The sequence below is a fragment of the Spea bombifrons genome, chromosome 2 (assembly GCF_027358695.1).
Source record: "Spea bombifrons isolate aSpeBom1 chromosome 2, aSpeBom1.2.pri, whole genome shotgun sequence".
NCBI lineage: Eukaryota > Metazoa > Chordata > Amphibia > Anura > Pelobatidae > Spea > Spea bombifrons.
Window position 1 is genome coordinate 72,919,283 of NC_071088.1, and position 21,715 is coordinate 72,940,997.

A 21,715-nucleotide genomic window follows, 5' to 3' on the forward strand; every position below is an offset into this window, starting at 1 on the left:
GCAAAACTAAATACTAAAAAAGAAATGATACATTATGATTCCATGGTGCCAGAGGGCACCAAGCCACATGTGGCCCTTAAGGGTTTTGTCTAAACAGCCCACGCTTCTGCCGTATCACACCAACTGTTTGGCCCTCCAAACCGAACTTTGGAATTGTATGCAACCATCATCTTTGCAAGCCTGGGCAAAGTTTTCATACAACCATGTACTAACATTATATTCACAGAGGAACACTGTATCATTTCTGCTATCCATCGGTTTAGTTGAGGCATTGTCAATTGTAATCACTATTTTTTTAGTGTATGTACCTAGAACTAGAACCTGCACACTTCTGAGGTGTTAATACTGATATACTTTATGTACCTCAGTGTAGCCGGGTATCTTTTACTGCTCCCTCCACCTCTTTCCCTCCAATTAATTTTGCCGGCTGTCTGGCTCCAATGTATTCCATGCAATGGAGATACAGTAGGAGTCCTGCTAAGTCAGCATAAAGTTAAAACTGAATTAGGCAGAGACAAGAGAGTTTCCTTCCAAACCCTTTACCACTAATGGCTTTTGAGGTTTGTGTTATGCTCTCTGTACAGTTTGTGAATTCATTTATCTTAGTTCCCTCCTCCTTCTCTCTCTCTCGCTCTCTCTCTCTCGTTGTGTACCTTCCTTTTCTCTCTTGCATTTTGATCATCTGAAAAAACTTCACAAATCTTAAGCTTTCAACACGTGGCCATTCTTTAAAGTAATGCCTGAGCTCGGATGAGAGAGAATTTTAAAAAAACCCTAGACTGCAACTTATGAAACATGCCATACATTAAATCAAGCACGATGAGACACTTGATTAGAAAAATGCAGTTGTAAAAAGTTTTACTAGGGTTTACTAAAAATATACTTGTGGGTCTGGTCCTCCTGATGAAAGACACAGGTTGTGTGTCCAAGGACAACCAGGCTGCCTTCATTTGTATGTTTGTATCCAGGGTAAGTTGTACGAAGGAGTACAGAATGTCATAGACATCCAAATGAAATAAGTGGTGACTTTACTCCCCACCGCCTAACTTTTCAAACATCAAAAGAGGGACACTTTTGTTATAGGGGTTGCAGTTGGAGATGTGGGTCTGCCGAGAGTTTTTATGTGAATTTGGGAACTATCAATGGCTATTTATGTGAATGAATGAGATACTTAAAAGAAGAATAATACATTTTTGTTTACTTAATTTAATGTCATATTAAAAATGTTTTTTTTCTGTTTCTATAGACATACTTTTTAGAGCTGTGGAATAATGTGGTACACACAGCAAACATTAAGGGTTCTTACAAAACAGAGACCTTGGGAGAAGAAAAAAGGACTGAAGGAAGTTGCAAGTAGACTTGTCCATTCGTATTTGGCGAACATGAAAATGAACACAAAGGGTGCGTTTTTGTTGTTCAGCCCGAATACCAAACATACGAACATGGCGGCGGCAAAACGTAGACGAAGACACACAACACAAAGAATCTTCGTGTTCATCTTCGTCTAGTAATCTCCCTGGTCCCTTCCCCATCTAGCCTACCTTATCTACGCAGCATCGCAGAGGTTAAAGGAAGCAGAAATCCGTAGGTTCGCCGCCAGGAGTTAAAGAGCTGTGCAAACGACTCTATTGGTGGCCTGCAGGGGCCTCCTCTGGCATCAACCCCTGCAATGCTGTGTAGATAACGGGAGCGGAAATCCGTAGGTTCGCCGTCAAGAGTTAAACTTGGATCGGGGAGACAGGCCATGTTACCCATCAGGAGTTAAAGGGCTGTGCCAGCGACTCTATTGGTCGCCCTGCAGGCGACCAATAGGCTCACTCGCACAGCCCTTTAACCCATGCCGGCGCAACTTGGCCGGGAGAGACCACTGGTCTCCTTGCTCCAAGAGTTAAAGGTCCGTACAAGCGACTTTACAAAAAACAGCAAAAAACTAAGAAAAAAACGAACATGAAGGATGTACACGAATATTTGCCGAACCGAACACAGGAACGGGTGAATATTCACAGAATACAAATATTTTTCCCCCCGCGAAGACGAACACAAAGAGTTGGCCGGCGCCCAAGTCTAGTTGAAAGGGCGCGCTGTCCATGCTAAAGAGGGACCCACAAGAGGTATAGTACTCAGTGGACTGCACTCTTCACCTGCATGGATTATTGCATTGTTATATTTTGAAAAAAAGCTACAGATTAAAGAAACACATATTTTGAAATCCATCCATATAAATACAAACTGAGGAATGAAACCTTCCACTAAATAAATAAGCCAACGCAGTATATTCAATTATAAACTAATTAAGGAATGCAATATATTGTCTCATTGATTTTAAAGAAGGTTATAAAGACATATCATTATACTAATTCTGAGAAGATACTTATGTGGAAGTGTCACAAATCATACAAAGCAGCATCACTTCTGAATAGGATGAACAGCAAACCATGGGCACGGGTTTTAGCCTTACAAGTGGGGTGGAGCAGATCTCCTCAGGAGACAATGGACCACAGGTACGCATCTGGACTACTGTCATCTGGTGACAATTTGCACAACAATATCTATGGGGGGGTGCCACATTCAGTATTAATTTGTATAGTGTAAAGTGGGGCATCATGTAAAGTATGACTTCATCACACTGTCATAGAAACGTTGTTCAGTTTAACTGTGAATTTATTTACATAATACATCACTATGGGTGATTTCTACCCAGGCATGTCAGAATGTAGAACGTAGGATTTGAAGGATTTCCCTAACTGGACTTAACCTAACTTCTATGTCTGCCCTTCCAACTTTTACCGCACATTAAAACTACACCCTTACCAAGTACCAATATTGTGGAAATCGTCACGCCCTGTGGCACCCTGCCCTCCTCAAACAGATTTTACAGACACAGGCGTGTTGTAGATATTCAAATGAAAAGGCGTGGAAGGCCTCAGGGGTAGAACGCTATGGAATGTATCCATGAAAGCACTTGTAGATAGGGTACAGAAATGGCACGTAGTCTGTTATCTTAAGACAGGGAGCAGATCTGAGGATTTAAGTGCAGACAGCGCTCCTCACATTCTGTATACATCACCGTAAATAAGACTCGTGCTTTAAGTGAGCATACCAGCTTTGGACAGCTGGAAGATGTAAATAGTAGACGTAAACAGAAGCAGCTGGATGTAAAATGCTAGCTTATATTTATACAATCGCTTAACGAGTGTGTATTATCTATATATAGTGTAAATTATGGTATATATCTATGTATCATCTCATATGTTATGGAAAAAAGAGATGAGAGAGAGAGCATTATAAATGTAATCTATTTTACTAGTGTGCTGTTTTCTGCAGTGAAGCTTTTAGCAGGGTACATAAACTTTAGGATCTCCAAATTATTATATGCCTTTTTATAGGTAGCACATAGTACTGTGTACAGCCTGTGATCTATGCCATAGTTACAATATCTAATATCGGATGGATGGGTCGATGGATCGATGGATGGATGGATCGATGGATAATTGTATCTATAATTTTGCCCTATGACTTCTAATTGGATAATACATAGACCCACAGGCAACAAATTCTATTTCCTATGTCTAGCACAAACTTATAGTACTACATTTTGAGGGAAAAAAAGCCAAACATTTATATCTTTAATTTCTTTTTTGATAAGCATTGTTTCAGATCTTTCCAAAGTAATTATATATAAAAAGAAGATCAGGTCAAGGAATAAAAATATACAGTTTACACATGACAGAAAAGCAATTTTCCTTTGAAATGAGATGAGCAATTACAATGAACCGCATTTCCTAAAATACATTTAGAAACAGAAGAATATATGCATTAGGAATTGTTTTATGCTCCATTGCAGGAAGCATCTTAATGGTCCACTTACCTTCTTGCTCAAAGCATCCTCCAGACAGAAGCAGCGCGTGTAGCCTTGTCTGGATTGTCTGGATAGCTCGATGAGGTTGCTGCTTTGTGGGCTGTCGGCCATCTCTGCTTGTCGTCTTGTTTTAGGAGCCTCGGGGACACACTTTGTAGGGAATATAAGAGACACGGATAGACACATTACTGTGAGGAATATTTATATTGCTTTAAAAAGCTAACCTAGATAATGTTGAATGTTAAGGGTTTATCCAACACATATCTAACAACATATATTCAGTACTATAGAGTCATTTGGCCAGCATCAGATAACCAAAATCGTAGATGTGCCATCAAGCTACCATTGTAGCACTCGTATCAGGGCTTATTCTGTTTCTTTTCTTGCTGATTAAGTGTATAGCAATGGAGAGAGTGAGAAAAACATTTAAAACAAAAAAATCTACCCCCAAAAATTTACCTCTACCTCTAAAAACATTTCAGGGACTATTTCTGTTATAAATATGTTTTCCCAATACTGAAGCATATACAGTAAATCCATAAAAAAGTGAAGGCAGGATCTAACTTACACCTGAGGGTAGGATCTCACAGCACCCTTCCTGCATAGCCATCAGTGGATCACAGTACACCAAAAATTTTTGAATATCAATCTGGAGGTAAAGAAGAAGCAAGTGGTTATTTTTCAAGCAGTTGTAAAAGTGCCCTCCACACAATTTACAAAATGTCATTTTGTTTTTAGGACTTACGTGGACTGGAGCACCATTCACTGTATCCAAACCGATGAAGGTGTGCCCATCGGTGGCCAGAAGTCCTCTTGGCTCAATAGGTTTGAAGGCCATGAAACTGCAGTCAATGTGAATAGACGCCACTGTCTCTTGAACACTAAGTACAATCTTGTGCCATCCATTGTCAAAAACACGAGATACACCTTGCCCAGTAAAGGTACAGCCCACATACTCTTTGTCTTTCCCTCTGGCCTGGAATTCTAAACTCTGGTCCTTACCATTGATGCCTAGGGAGATCTGTGGAGGAGGTAAATGTAGATGTGCGTTTAAGGTTACCTGATATAAAATAGAGTGCAAGGGTTTTTCAAATAGAAAGTGGAAACACATTTCATGGGGGAAAGGATGAGTATAATCTTTTAAGAAAAGACACATTGACATAATCTGAACAAAACCTGACAGACATATACAAGTATTTCTTCATTTCCTTAAGTACCAAATAAATTAAATCAGAATTCAATACCATAACATATCATACAGAAATATAATAGAATGCGGTCGATTGTCCTTACCTGTGGGTAGCCAAGCTGGTCACTGATGTGGAAAAGGTACCAATCTTCGTCTGTTGTCTGTTTCTTCAACAGCAAGGTCACCACAAGTGTGAACTCATTGGGAAAACCAAGTGGGAACACCTGTCTAAGGGTGCACGTTAGATGTGTCAATACGCAGTTTATTTGTTTTCCTTCTTCCCATCCTGCTTAATCTTCAACACAGTCATTTAACTATTTCATAAACCATACTGCTGGATGCCCACCCAGTTTTGAAGATATTTTACTTTAATGCTGTGAGACATTTACAGACACACCATTGCTATTTGTATCTACTTGATTTATGGCGCTTGTACATTGGTCAGATATTTATAACGTAATTAAATAAGGAGAGTGAGACATCCAAAAACAATAGCCGTAAAACTACAGAGAAAACTAATTTTATTGGAATGAGTATAGATGGCTGATGTTTAAATAACTGTTCATAGAATAACAATTTACTCTTGGAATCTCTATCTTAAGCCAAGGCAGGATTTGGCACCAAGTCGGCCTCCTGCTTTTGGTGTATTTGATTATTCATTGAAGGTTTCTCTGGTCATGAAAGGCTCCAATGTGTGTTAGTCTTGCTCTTGATTATGCTCAATACAAAATCTCTTTGAACAATACCCCAGGCCCCACTAGAGAAAGTAAATAAAAATCAAATGAGAACATCCGCTAGTTCCCAGCCATATCTCTCCCCCGTGCCCTGAAACAAATAAAGAACCAAAAATGGGTCTACATTACCAGAATCAAACTGAAGATCCATATACTTTTCCCGAAAGACACATGTACAGCAAGTTTCTTTGGCAAATTATCAGAATGTGTACTGTTTTATGCCAGACCTTGCTCTAATTCATAAAATATTGCAGTTGTGAATGTATCTCTACACCAGACCTTGATTTCTCATAATATGAGTCTTATACAAAGTCAGACTTAGCACCAGGCATTCTAAATCGGGGGGGAGGGGTTGCGGACAGTAGCACATATTTTTAAGGAAGACAGGCTCCAAGTGGGGCAAGCCCTGGGCTACTGTACTATAGTCCGATCGTCCATATGTCCCCCTTTCCTCCCTAGACAGTCCCCTTTTCAATAACCTAAAATGGGAAAAATGATGGAGCTAAAGATGGAAAAAAATAATTTTAGCTGGAGGTGACATTTGGCCCAGAGACTGCATGAGAAGCACCAGTTCTCCTGGGTCAACACTCCAGGGTCCTAACACGCCCCACTCCCCACCAATTTCCCTCTGAAATGGGGGTGTCCCACAATGTCAGCAGGTCATCCTGGCCACTTCCCATAAGGGTAGGCTCTGGGTAGATGGAGCCTAAAAGTTCCCAGGTAGGCTTAGAAGCTCGTGTTTAGGCTTCTTTTCAAGGGCCCTATAACATATCCTAGGTTGCCTTCTGGTCAGTACCTGCATGCACCTAGTGTGACTGTTGAATTTGTATCATAATAATATTTTAGATGCACATTTTCAATAACTAAATTACATATTTTATTACAAGTACATTTAAATGATATTGTTTTTTCAACAGAGCTGCAACCCGTATAAATAAACTTATATAAATCACTGGAAATAACACCTATCTTGATTACTTTGGTATTAGTGATGTCATATGTCATATTAAATATCCTTCATAATGATGTAATAGCGTGACTATGTTAACAGCCTCGCTGGAAAATAGAAGGTTATTTTACTAATCTGCTCTGTTCCCCTTCCCTGCTTTCCAACTCCCAGCCATACAGTCTCGTCTGGGAGAAATGCCAAAAAGGGGGGAAAAAAAGCAGAAGCTTGCAGCACTCCATTGCGTAATGAGTTGGAGAGGTGCCCAGGCTGATAATGTGCCCAAGGCTCACTTTCCAGGATTATGAAGGTTTTTACGAGACTGTCAAATTGCTTCCCTCGGGGTATGCTCCTTCATAACATCAATCACAAAATGGTGGCATATCACTTATCACGGCTGGTAGGAGTGGGGTGTCATTAAAAATCATCACAAATTCCTTAAGCGGGATGGAACATTATCTGCCTCATCTACTAAATGCTCTGTAACATTCGTATATTACAAATAACCCTTTTGATGCCAAAGTTCTCTCAGGTATTGAAAACATGAAAGACTTTCTCTACTCACGCTGTTGGTTCTACTAGCCGGGCGTCTCCAAGTCGCATGATCAGAGGACCTTTGGGATTCCTAATCTTTTTCACTGAGCTTAATTTCTGTATGGAGAATCTGCGGATCAGATTGAACCCTGTAGAAAAGAGAGACGTAGATACTGTAATTAGTATGACCTCCAATTCCTTACTTAACAATGGCTTATGTATCCAGTATTAATATCGAAGAATAAACACGTAACAGCGGGAATTTGTCTTCCAAACGATTTTATCAAGTGCTGTCTTCTTTTCTTTTTAATCTGGAGTTATTAGTTTCACCAACAAAGCCTCCCAAATGCTAGAAAAAAAACCAGCATGCATCCACACCATGTACTTGTATCTCTCTACAGGGCATTTCTGTCAAGACAGCTCTGCAGTTCAATTGGTAACATTGGTCCTATTTGTCAGTGCTGCAAAATGTTTCTTTCTCAGAAATCCTGGTTTAGTTCATTTAAAACATTCCTCTTTTTATCTTTATTTTATTTATTCATCTACTTTTGTGGTGACATAACAATATTTAAATAAGATATATGGCTACCTAGCCACAGGGAAACAAAGCAGCTACCAGGGCCACAATTAATTTACACAAAGGACACTAGCACCGCCTAGGGCTCCCACTTGTGCTAAGCCATTTCCTAAACATTCTTTGAGAGGCTGTGTCTGGGGTGGGGTCAGGGTTTGGTCATGGCACAACTTTACCAGGGATAGCTTAATTCTTGGTTTAATAGAGAGAAAGGAGAGACAAAATATAGAGGAGCGCAAGAAACGGAACTAAAGAAAAGAGGGTGGAAACATGGGCAGGAAAGATGGACGAAAGAAAGGAGAGACAAAAGTGAAAAAACAAATGAGTGACAAAAGTGAAAAGACAAAGGACAGGAGAGAACATGGAAGAGAAAGACAGAAGAGAAAGACTAGATAGGGGAATCGAGGAGAGAGAGAATAAAGAAAGAGAGAGAGAGAGAGAGAGAGAGAGAGAGACAAGAGAAACTAGAGAAAGGATAGACAGGAGAAGAAAGAAGATAGAAAAGATAAGAGAAAATGGAGAAAAAAATAAGAAACAAGTTAAGAGAGAAAAAAGAGAAATGAAAGGAGAGAGAATAAGGATTAGAGATGACAGAGAGAAGAGAAAATAAACAAAGATTAGGGGATAGAAATAAGAAAGAAAGGGGAGAGGGGAAACGCAAAATGTTAGGAAAGAACAGCAAAATTAACCAGCAGAAAATGTACATATTGCATTAGTTTTCAAAATTCGCGTCAATTCGCACATACTCTTACTGCTAAGTGTGGAAACTATCCCTTTTCACTTGTTAAAAGGCTGCCAAGTCCCCCACCACAGATTCCCATGGCCACTAGACCAGCATTTTCCAGAAAACAAAGAGGCAAATCCTCAATTTCGATTTTTTTTTAATATGGGATTGTCCAGGCGAACCCTGAACAGGCTGCAATTTTGGAACGCCTTTTCTTAACTCTCTTTTATATGATGTGTTGGGATTGATAATGTCTTTTATACCCTTGCTTTTTTATAAAAAAATTAATGAAGGAACAAGACTAAGCCTCAGACACAGGACTCACGTTCCAGTTTTCCTTCCTAATGTCATAGTAAATTGCATGTTATTGGTGACCTCTATTTGCTTGGTTATGTTTTTCTAACCATAGCTCTTTGTATAGATTTTTGTAATGATCAAATACAGTACCCTTCACTAATATTTACCTTGCTAAATATGAGCAAAGAAGGCTGTGAAAAATTGTTTTTATTGTTTAATCCTTTCATCCTTTCTTGAAAAAAACTACTCTGCTCTCATTGATATCAAACAATTGCAAACACAACACAGGTTTACCCCCAAAAAACTGGTTAAATATTTGTGTGGTACAATTATTGTTATCCATATGAAATCATATGAGAAAAATACATTTGAAATATATTCCCATTGATTTTTTACATTTTTAGTACAACAAATTATTTAGTTCCTGACTAGGAACAGGAAATTGTTCAACAATGACTTCCTTATTCACAGGGGTATAAATATTACGTAACACATAGGCCAAATTAGTTTAGTCATTCATCACAATGGGTAAGACCATGGAATATAGCTGTGATGTGCCGAAAATGCAAACGTTCACCATCAGGCCAGTAATTAAGAAGTTCCAATCAACTGGAAATGTTATTGCAGAAGTTACTTGCATCTTGGGTCAGAAAGTCTGCAAAATTACAATCTGACGCCACCTACATCACCACAAGTTGTTTTGAAGGGTTTTATTAAAAAAAAAGCCTTTACTCTAAAACAAACTCAACCGTCTTCAGTTTGCCAGATAATACTGGAACGTCAAATGTGATAAGGTTCTGTGGTCTTTTGGGAACACAGAGAGGTACTCGTATGGAAATGTACCTCATGACCACCATTAAATATGGTGGTGGCTCATTTTTGTTGGGGCTGCTTTTCTGCTAGAGGTCCTGGACATTTTTTTAGGCTACATTGCATCATGGACTGAAATATCAACAGATATTAAATGAACACCTGACTGCCTCTGCCAGGAAGCTTAAAATGGGCTGCGGTAGTATCTTCCAGCAGGGCAATGATCCAAAACATACATGAAAATGAACACAAAAATGGTTTACTGACCACAAAATCAAGGTCCTACCATGGCCATCCCAGTTCCCTGACTTGAACTCCATATAAAGCCACTGTGTTTGTTTATTTCAAATGTTTTAACCACTAATTCACCACCAGACAGTATGATTAACTTACTATTCAAATAACCTATATTGTCGTGGTTGTTAAATCATTAGTTAACGAATAGCCTTCTATACTCCTAGGGGGTCCATCACACAAGACCTGGAGGTATGTGTTATGGTATAAGTGCAGCACGGTATCTGGATCGTGTCACCTTGTATTCCTGAATGTATATTTTTTAAGAGATATGTCTGCACCCAAGTAGCAGATTTTGTATTGTTGTCTGACATCTTATTACCCTTTCCTTTTTATCAAAAACAGTGCCTAGTGACATAAACTATCAGAGATAATGATCTATGACCGGTGTAAAAATACAGTTGTGAGCTAGCCTGCAGGCAGCAAATAACGTTGCCGGTTAACGGAGAAAACTCGCTTTACATTGAGATATAGATCACAATGTGCCACCTTCCAGACACCAACAAATAAGATGTTCAAACTCCCAGAGAGTATTTGTTCAAAAAAAATAAGGACAGGGAAGAAAATAAAACTCTGATGAACCAGCTTTAGGTGGAATCAAAATGGGCAGATAATTCACTGATGTGGCAAAGGGTGATAGAGAAAATGACACAGAAAGAAACAGATCTGTTCTACAAAGACCAATCATGCTGGTGAATACATTAAGTAGAATAAGGATTATTAAATTGGCAAACGTACCTGTGTTGGTTGTGTTTCCATCTCCTAAGTTAGTTCCATCATTTGGTAAAGTGGGACATCTGCTTCCTGTCAATCAAATTTAAAGTATGCGTGAAAATGAGTGAAAATGGTTATCTACAGTTAAAACAGTAAACTTATGGAACTCACTGCCTACAGAGGTTGTGCTATCAAAATCAACTGTTGCCTTTAAGTATGAGCTATATGATTTTTGCTAGCAAATAAAAATATACATATACAGTGTAAATGCTTATAATCATATGATTAGTTATAGCTTGTTGAACCAGTAAGAAATCAAATTGCCAGTGTGGAGGTAAGAAGGATTTCCCCCCATTCTGAGGCACAGTAGGAAATCACTTCAATATGCCTTTTTCTGCCTCGATTCTTATATTACTAAACTAAAATGCTCAGGGCTAGCGAAAGACAGTATTAATAAATATTGGTGTAGCTAGGAACATTAAAGATTTGCCCCTGTGTGTGCTTTTTCTGCTGGTACACTATATCATCAAAAACTATGTAGACAGCCCTCCTAATTATTGCATTTAGGTGTTTTGGTCACACTTATTGCTAACAGGTGTATAAAATCAAGCACATAGACATGTCATCTGCATAGACAAATATTGACACTTTCTGCTAGATCTGCCTGTGTCCACTGTAAGTGCTATTACTGTGAAGCGGAAGTGTCTAGGGGTTACAATAGCTTAGGCACAAAGCAGTAGATCAAGCACACCTACAGAGCAGGGCCGGCAAGTGCTGAAGCACGTAGTGAGTAAAAATCGTCTGTCCTCTGTAGCATCACTCACTACAGAGGTCCAAACTGCCTCTGGAAGCAACAAAAGCACTGTGCATTGGAGCTTCATTATATGGGCTTCCGTGGCTAAGCAGCTGCACACAAGCTGAAGATCATTATGCACAATGCCAGGCATCAGCTGGAGTGGTGTAAAGCACACTGCCACTGGACTCCGGAGCAGTGGCGGCACGTTGTCTGGAGTAATGAATTACGCTTCATTACCTGACGGATGAATCTGGGTTTAGAGGATGCCAAGAGAAAGCTACCACAGTGCTTACTGTAAAATTTGGTGGAGGAGGGATAATGGTCTGGGGCTGTTTTTCAGAGTTTGAGCTAGACCCCTTAGTTTCAGTGAAGGGTAATGTTAAAATACAGCATACAAAGACATTTTAGACAATTTGGAATGTGATGTCCATTTGGTTATATAGTGCATATCTCAGCTGAAAACTATGCTTGAATGCAGGTGGCTGAATCTACTTCTTGACCAGTTATTGAAACCAATAGGTTGTCCATTAACAAATCATTGCAATAGATACTAAAGCAAGCACTTTGGAAATAAATATATTTACTAACAAAATAGTCATGTTTTTTTTCTTTGTATACTTGACCATGGGTGTAAGAACAGGGGGGAAGGATACCCCCCAGGAAATCATGAGGGGTACCGATAATGAAGAAATCCCCCCCCCAGGGGATCAGCAGCTGCAGCCTGCTCCACCCCCAATCTAAAGGCTGTACGGCACCAAGGCGGATGAGAGAGAGGGTCAGCTAGCAGTCGCTCATGGAAGAGTTTTTAGCAAATGCTCGGCGCCCCTCTGTCTCCTTCGCTCTAGCCGCCACCTGCCTCAGCACTGCCCTGACTGCGGGGGTGGGAGCATGAAGCGTCTGTCTTGGTGCCTGCGCTGCATGCTGAGCGTCGGAATATGACGTCACATTGCCACGCTCAGCAGTGAAGCCACGCGCACCGTGGCAGAGCAGTGAGACGGAGGCCTCGCACTACCACCACAGGACTTCAGCAAGGTAAATGAACTAAAAAGGGGGGAAGGGAGTATATAGTGAGATGGGGTAGATAGTGAGAAAGGGGGTAGTAAGAATATTGAAATAAAGAGTGAGAATGAGAGAGAATTAATAGGTTGATGAATTGTGTGAATGAGTAAGAGAATCAATGAATGTGTGGATGAATTGCTTGAATGATTTATGAGAATGCATTAATGGATGTGTATAAAGGCAAAGATGGCACAAGCAGTGTGTTTGAGCCTTGGGGACCAAGATGGCACAGACAGGGTCTTTATGGGACAAGGATGGCACAGAGTGGGCTGTTTGGGGACAAAGATGGCTCATGCTGGGCTGTTTGGGGGCAAAGTTGGCTCACTCTGGACTGTAATCAGTTTGTGTAATCTGGGTGCTGGTCATGGGGACGTCAGGGCTGGCCTGAACTACAGGTATAGGAGAGGAAGGAAAAGAGAGGTGAGGCTTAGTGAATGAGGGACAAATGGACTCTGGGGATGATTACGGGGTAGAGGATCTCTCAAAGTCACAGTATCGTGAGAAGGAGGAAAGACTCTCACAGTCTTCCCCTAATCTGCAGTCAGTGTGGCACATATATTTTTGGTGTGGGAGCGGAGGGAGTGATTGGATGCTAGGGAGCGTGGAACGGGGCCCAAGGAAATGCTTTCCTGGGGTCCAATTTTTCAATTGTTACAAAGTTTAGCTTTTTTTCCCCCTATATTTAATGCATTAAACATACGTTATCATTGCCAGTGTTTCAAGTTATATATTATTGTACTTGTTTGCAGGAGATGGGTAGTGGATAGTGAGGAAAGCGGTATCTGATGGGGAGAAAGAAGGGGGTATCTGATGGGGAAAAATGGTATCCCGCCAGATTTGTAGGGGTTCCTACACCCATGTACTTGACATGGTTCTTGTATACAACTCTATAGAAAGTCATACATTTCATTTTAAAATTCAAAAAGCCAATGTTTTTAATCGATACAGAGCAATTCTGGTTACAAGGGATTTCCATTGGTTGCTATAGTGATTGCTACACATACAGCACTTTGCCCCTGAATTGTTCTTCACAGATACAAGCATAGGGGATTATATATAATAAAAGCAATTTTGGTGCAAAGAGATAAAAGTGAAGAAATCACCATAGCAACCAATGGAATGTTCCTGCTGATCGCGTTATTTTTACTGTTTTACAGTAAACCCAGCATTTCATACAAAACCCAGCTTACTTTAAGTAATTACAATAATTAAATTAAAATGAGTTATGTGTACACTGTGCAGTACCGGGGTGTTGTACATGTTAATAAAAGTGTTTGTGCACTTTTCTACAAATGATTCATAAAGATATTATATGAACATGTAAAATTAAAAATACCGTTTTATTTTTACCTCCAGATACATTAATCAGGTTTTATTAGGCGGTAAAGATTGTTAAAGAAAGTTATTTATCTAAAAATAAATGTCCTTTTAACATTAACGCAGCTTATCTTCATATAATTGATGGCATTGGACCCACTGACGCTACTCTGATATCTGTGAAACTATTCTTACAAATAAGTTAATTATGTGAGAAAGTGGGATAGAAATTTTTCCCAGTTATGTTGGAATTAATCCCAATAATGATACAGTATATCCTATATTTAATTACAATGTTGAATCATATAATATAGTTAGTGAACAAATTGTTACATTTTATGGCAGAAGAAAAGACATGGTATAAGATAAAATTATTACTATCTTACCACCATTTGAGTCACGTATTAGAAAAAATATTCTGGTGCAACGTTTGAAAAGTGGTCTTCTTACCATTGCAACCAATGGAACAGTCATGCAGATTGGGGTACTCCATTGGAGGGTCCGTTGGCAGGACAGCTGTTCAAACTTTGCACCAGAATGACGTTTATATACTTAGTACTCTGTGCTTTCAAGCAATTCTCACTCAAGTGCCAGCGTAACCAGTTCTGGGCCTGTGTGAGGCTTTACGGAGACGACAATCCACCATACGCAAGGGGTCTATTTTCAACACATTTCAGCTGACCCTAGGCTTGGCTTTTGCTCAGTACATTTTCTTCTTGACTAATTGCACAAAAAGTTCTACTAAAACCATATGAATTCACTTTTAACTGAACTCAGATTTAACCCCTTGAGAACCAGGGCTTTTTTAATGCTTTATTTTCATGTTTTTGCTGTTCTTCAACAGTTATTTCCCTCTTTCTCATTCAGCACACCCACACAAATTATATACTTTTTTTGTGCCATGTAAAACCATCCTGTAAAAACCATTATGTGCATTTTTCTTTTGAAAAAAAATGAATTTTAAAAAGCACATTTATTCCTAGTTCTACAGCTAAATCCACAGTTGACATAAATGTGAAAAAAATATCAAACACATATTCATTAACTTGTCCTAACAGTCCTTAAAATGAAAGCCACCCTAGATTCCTACATAATTTTAATTTATTTTAGGTTCTCTTATTTTGTTTTGTTTGTTGTTTATTTTTTAACCACCTACCTAACTCTAAACCTAACAATAACACTATCTAACTAAGACCCCACTAACAAACTGAAACACTTACATATAAAAACTTAACCTTTTAAAAACAAATGTGTTTTTTAAACAAACAAACAAAAAAAATGTGAATTCCAATTGATCTATACCTGCAAAGCTGGGTTTTTGCGTTATTCTGTAGATCTATATCTATATATTTCCATACATTATTTATGTATACCTGCAAATACAGTGTTTGTATGTCTTATTCAGTTGATTAATACCTGCAATGCTGTTTCCATGTATTTATTTGATCTATACCTGCAATGTTACGTTTCATATATTATTATTGTATACCTGCAAATACAGGATTTGTATGTCTGATTCTGTTTATTTGATATATACCTTCAGTGCTGAGATCACAAGTGAATTTCAATTGATCTATACATGCAAAGCTTGGTTTGTGTGTTAATGTGTTGATCTATACCTGCTGTCGGCAACTGGGGCTAATATTAATATATATGGGCAGCAGGGGCATCAATACACAAGGGGCAAAAACACTAAGGGGGGTATAAACGACAATGCAGTGTGGAAAATCCATCCTGATGTAGACGTCTGTGACGTAGATTGTGTCCTGCTGTTTGTGTGTTTTTGGTTATCAGTGTAGCAGAGCCTGTCCTCGGGTGTGTGTGTATAGGTGTTGGTGTGGCAGAGCCTGTCCTGGTGTGTGTTTGGGTGTTGGTGTGGAAGAGCCTGTCCTGGTGTGTGTGTTCAGTTGTCAGTGTGGCAGAGCCTGTCCTAGGGTGTGTGTTTGGGTGTCAGTGTGGCAGAGCCTGTCCTGGTGTGTGTGTGTTTGGATGTGGGTGTGGCAGAGCCTGTCCTGATGTGTATGGGTGTCTGTGTGGCAGAGCCTGTCATGGTGTGTGTGTGTTTGGTTGTCGGTGTGGCAGAGCCTGTCCTGGTGTGTGTGTCTGGGTGTTGGTGTGACAGAGCCTGTGTTGGTGTGTGTGTTTGGTCATCTGTTTCCTGGCACTTAACTTACAGTAGGAATTATTTAATTTATATTTATCCAGGGATAAAATGCCCTCCTGAAGTTGTAGTGACTTCAGGGGACAAAATGTTCAATGCCTTGAAATCATTTAGTGGAAAAGTTATTTATTGTGTTATAATATTTATTTCAAGGATTAGTCGCACTCAATTGTGGCTTCAGGCTTCCCATGTTGAATGATCAAGTATTATTTTAGCCCAATAACAAATAACCCCCTATATATTGTTTCTAGAGTCGCCACTGGACATGAACATCTTAATAATATAACCTATAAATGGAAGTCAATGAAAATGCTTTTCTTCAAAGCTTACTAACATTATTCTGGGCAAAACAAATATTTAGGGCTTTAAAATGTTAAACTGGATAATATTTAATAGTTGACAGAGGGATAAACTTCAATCATCTGTAATTTTAGTTCCGCACAAAATGTAATACTTCTTAATTTTAATAATCCTCGTCTTCACTTTGTGTATTAGGCTCGAAGATGGAATGTGCTTGGATGCGTGGAAACACAAATACATTTCACTTCAATGATAAATATTATACTTTGAGCCAAACTTCAAATAACTTTAAACACTGGCATCTGTCCAAAATTGTATAAAGTTCTCTTGCTTAGGGAGATTATCAACGTTAACATTACCATACACGTGTACACTTGATTTTGCTCCAGAAAGCTTGGAACATCCGTGTGGATAATACTATTATGGTTAATTTATTTTCTGTGGCTTGATGGAATGGGGACAGGAGAGCTGCTGTTTTTAAAGAGTACAAAACTTTTTTTTACTTTATGGAAAGCCAAGAGGATCATCCAGGGAGATAAGTAATGACGTTTACTAAACAGTGAATTATAGGCGAGCTTTGGTAGGAGTAAACTGGACTGGTTAATTAAAATCGGGGCAGTTTATGAAACTGAACTTTGTTGCTAAAATACAGCATGGAACATACAGAATGGCTATACTCTACAGTAAATGAACGGATAAACTATTGTGAATGATGATAGTGTTATAGTCCAAAAGAACCATCGTTACTTTAAAAACACATGTCGGAATTTGATTTTTAACCTTTGACGCTTTTGGTCAAGCAGATTTAAAAACTGTGATATCCAGAAAAATAAGAAGCCTCAAATAAAATGAACTGGATTGCAAGTTTTGGGTTTCATAATGCATGACAGCTGCAGGCAGATATACAGAATATTTCTTGATGTGTGTCACTGTGTAAAGCCTACATCAAGAAAAGGTGGTGCATTACGGTAAAAGAAAAACAGGAGATGGAAATTACCTGTTGTTTCAGGTAGAATTCTCCCATTGCTGAATGCAAAGGCGGTGAACAAGCAGATCACGGATGTCCAGAGATGCCACATGTTGAAGATGGCTGGTGACCTTTTGCGACCCTACGTGTTCTGCAGAGGTGAGACAAAATGCAGTTGGATTAACTGGGTCTTTCTAAAAAGGTTTTTCATCTGATAATCAATACCAAATCCCACCAGTAATGAGATTTTCCAGCCAAGCATTACTTTCAAAAAGCACATTAAAAATCAACTGCCTCCTAGAAAATACAATAATTCTACAAAAAAAAACATTTCATTTGCCTGTATGGTATACAGATACTTTCAAGTGATATATTCTAAAATATTGTTGATATATGATACATTTTGCACATATAACTGGGGTGGCCAGCTAAGTAAATTGTATCAAAAACAGCCTACCTGTGCTGCAATCTCTCTTGGGTTTTAGGATTCCTCTGAGACATAATAAACATTAAGAATGTATATCATTGAACAATGTGGATAATTATATTAAAAGCTGGTTTTCCCAGCAGTTATATCAGAGCTTACATTGAGTGTGACGCAATGAGGTAATAGGGATGTCATGCTCAGTTATGATCTGATGTCATGTCAGTTATGATCTGAAACATCTGTCTGACATCACAACTTTATATTACTATTTAGAAGGCCATGTGACGTAACAGGGAAGAGGCTTATGGATAAAGCTTAGAGGACACTCCTATACACCTGCACCTTCTGCCTAGTTATGTTGATCAGAAAGGGAATGGCATGTGGGCATACATTGTATACTGATGCAAACATTTTCCACCACTGCTAGAATCAAACTACAAGATGATGGTGGAAAATGTGAAAAAGCAATGACCGCTAAACTAGCAGTGCTACCCCAGTGTGCTCTATAATAATCATTATACAATCAAATATTTAATAAAAGAATACAATCATAATGTTAGCCAACTTAATGGTATAAGGCCACTCAGCATTGTCTAGGCTTAGGTTCCTCGCCGTTCACACATTGAGTTATAATGCTGACAGACACACGAGATTCTCTGATTGTGTTCCAGGGAAAGGCACTGATTTCTGAAACCCTTGCCAGGATGTCCCTTAAAGGAACCAGTGGTTAACCTGTTGTGACCCTGCTGAAAGTAAGCACTGACTCTACAGTAGTACACGTTACAGACCCTGCTGCTAGAAGACACCAAAGCCATGCATTTCAGAACATTGCGTAATGACAATTAACGTCATGAAGTTCCTGAGTTATGGCCACATTTTTCCATCCCTTTACTTACTTCCTTGCTTTACATGCTAGGTCTGGACAAAGGGCCTGCTAGGTGTCAATTATCCCTTAGCAGCTATAGGTTGGCTTAGGTGACAAAATAAACAGCTGGCTTGATTGCTTTAAACCTTGGGTGTATAATGCTGGCAGGGGGCCTCCGTGGTGTTTTCCTAACTGCTTACTTCCCAATCAGTCTTTTTTTGGCTTTTGAGTGGTGTACTGTTCTTCATCTCTTTCTCTCATGTTTTTTTTGTTGCTGGGTGCTTTACAACTACATACAGCTTGCAGGGCCTTGACATGACACTTTGATATACTGGGAAAACCTGGAAGTTCTAGCGGTCCACACAAATAACATCTTACTCCTTAACAGTATTCATCTGGGCCAAATGAGTCCCAGTTGTTTGTAATATGACCCAGTATCCCATCCCTGGAAATATGTAATGAATGAAACGCATTAAAGAATAGAAAGAAACGTGGCAAAGTTACATTGTACAGCTCTATACAATGACACCATATACGAGTAGAATTAATAATAATAAAAATGATTACGATCAAACAATAACATGGCCCCCTTCTCCTTCTCTACCAGTATGTCCTATTGTTTGTTAATCTTAATCTATTAAATTGTATATTATATTGTCAGTTTAATGTTATTCATTTTCACAACCTTTTGTAATAGCGCTATGTAATAATAATAATAATATAAAATGTTACTGTAAGTAAAGGTTTCTATTAACACATTATATACATTGTACAGCGCTACGGAATTTATATAAAACAAATAATAATAATAATAATAATGATGTATGTATGTGTTACTTTTGGAAGGTCATTCCGGAGACCTTTCACAGTGTAACGGATATTTTTCTAAATGACACCAATGAGTTCCAGAAAACCTGTCATGGACATCAGTGTCTGCGATCAGCCAATTAAATTAGAGTAAATAAAACAAATTTAGCCTAAAGCCATCATGTTTAGAAATGAAACCAGAGAAATAAGTAAGAAACTGCAGTTCTTCTCATTTTTTATAATCTGTACCATAGTGTATTTGAACTGTTTTGCTCATCGATTAACATTGCCTTTAATGTATACTGCTACGCAGTGACATACAGGGTTAATTTGTTATGGCTTGGCTGGTAAAAAAAAAGAAGAGAACATGAAGAGGTTAACAGGGCCAGGTTTCTGTGTCATTAGAAGTTGAAGCTTGCCTTGACAGCCAAACCAATCCAGACAGGCAGGTATGTACATGTTAGGTTCCCCAGCCAGCTGCATACTGTTACCTGGGCCTGAGGCATATGACCCCACCATGCATCTCGCACACACTCACTCACTCACTCACTCAGAGGTACTATCCTGCAGGGTATCACACATCCAGGCTAATATATTCTCAAGCAAGCCATAACAAATACACCCCTGCAAGGTCATTTTCCAGCCTGCACCAGTATAAATGTGATAACGGCTTAAAGGTTATTCGGAAAACACCATTTTAATGAGCATGTTGGGGGCTGTGGAAGAAGTGAGAGTTTTTTCCCCCCAGATGTAATCTATTTGCATAGTATATGTACGCACAAATGAAACTTCTGCCACGTAAAATATATCTGGGGAATTTAGTGCACATTAATCCAATTTATGTGCTGCATTTAGCATGCATTTATTTAATAGACCTTTAATTCTTCACTGTGTCCACGATGCAAATGATTTATCACTGCACGTTTTAGTGGATATGATTCAGAAGCCTATGGCACATTAAATAACATAATGTGCTTCTTTTCTGGCCATAGAGCTCTAATGATATAGAACAACATTGTTGTTGTTTTTCTGTAGGCAAACCTGGCGGCTTGATATAATATAGCAATTATTCTGTTTATTTAAGATTTTGTTCATTTTTATGTTATTTTTCAAAGCCCCTTTGTTTGCAGCTGGGACAACTTCAATTCTCACTCAGCTTTTAAACTGAGAATCATGGGATTTGTAGTTTATTAACAGCTGGAAGTCTACACATTGACTTGCCTTGCCTTAAATTCATCCAGACAGTCCAAGAGAAACTAGCAGAATACATTGAGATTTAAGGTATCATGTGTCTCATAATTCCCCCTTTCCTCCCTATTGGCTAAAACGATCCACCAAACCGTAGGAGTCTTCAGGTTTCCTAACGTTCATTGAGTTGGCAGATGTGAGCTAACTCTTTTAACAGACATTGTTTCCATAGGATGATATCCAGAAAGACAGCCGAGGCTGGGAGGGCTCTCCAGCAAAAATGATTTCCTAATATATTTAACAGATTTATGGTGGTACATTGAAACATCTTAATGCATCGTATACGGAAGCTTTGTTAGAACTGCAGAAGCTTTAACCCGGTTTTGGTGAAACAAAGTAGGTTTCTTATATGCATAGCATTATATGTGACTATACGGTTAACATGCATTACTCAAGCAGTATGTAGACACACAGACTTACTGAAAGAACGTACAGTCACGCTAATACAGCTGGACTCTTGAAAAGGAATTTCTACCAATATAGAGCTCACACCTGGACTCACCGTTCTGTAGGGCTGACCTTCCTTAGGCGCAGGAATTTGGATCCATGTTCTAAAAAGAATCTTTGAAGCTCAGTGATATTCCCCCCTCTGTGTTGAAACCACACTCTCAGCTTCAGTCTTCCTTTCCCCTCCTGTCTCCTCCTCTTTTCACAAACTTATTTTTTCCTCTCCTCTTTCCATACTCTCAGCCCCCCACCCCTCTTCTCACTATCTCCCAATCTGTCTTTTCGCCTAACTCTTCTACCTCCTCCTTATGCCTCTAATCTGCCATCATTTAATATCCTCTCCTGGCTTTTATTGCAGTATTTTATTTTATTTTTCTCATAAGATCATACAAATAAATCTGCCTCTATCCGTAGCACTTTATAAAATGTGCATCTTATTCATTAGTGCCTTGTACTTCCACCGACAGCTTTTTTTGTGAGCTACTTCCAAGCTTCTTTGGTAACAGATTTATAATTTAGAAACTTTACCCTTTTAAGACTGAGTTCTGGCATAGTTTTCAGTTTGGTGGAAAGTTATTTAGATGGAAAATATGTAAGCAAGGAAAGAAGATTAGGTTAAGACAAGTTGTGAATCACCACACGTTAC

At 39.0% G+C, this 21,715-nt stretch overlaps 1 protein-coding gene across 1 annotated transcript in view; it reads right to left on the reverse strand.

The window, feature by feature from the left end:
* Nucleotides 1-21,253, reverse strand: part of COL16A1 (collagen type XVI alpha 1 chain) — a 65,411-nt gene extending 44,158 nt beyond the window's left edge. The window contains exons 1-8 of the mRNA XM_053454753.1: nucleotides 21,125-21,253; nucleotides 17,306-17,426; nucleotides 10,700-10,765; nucleotides 7,294-7,411; nucleotides 5,153-5,276; nucleotides 4,605-4,880; nucleotides 4,428-4,508; nucleotides 3,869-4,009 (exon numbers count right to left, since the gene is read on the reverse strand). Coding sequence (XP_053310728.1) covers nucleotides 3,869-4,009; nucleotides 4,428-4,508; nucleotides 4,605-4,880; nucleotides 5,153-5,276; nucleotides 7,294-7,411; nucleotides 10,700-10,765; nucleotides 17,306-17,387 — 888 coding nt within the window. The 5' untranslated portion in view covers nucleotides 17,388-17,426; nucleotides 21,125-21,253. The remainder of the gene's footprint in view (nucleotides 1-3,868; nucleotides 4,010-4,427; nucleotides 4,509-4,604; nucleotides 4,881-5,152; nucleotides 5,277-7,293; nucleotides 7,412-10,699; nucleotides 10,766-17,305; nucleotides 17,427-21,124) is intronic.
* Nucleotides 21,254-21,715: the final 462 nt, after the last annotated feature.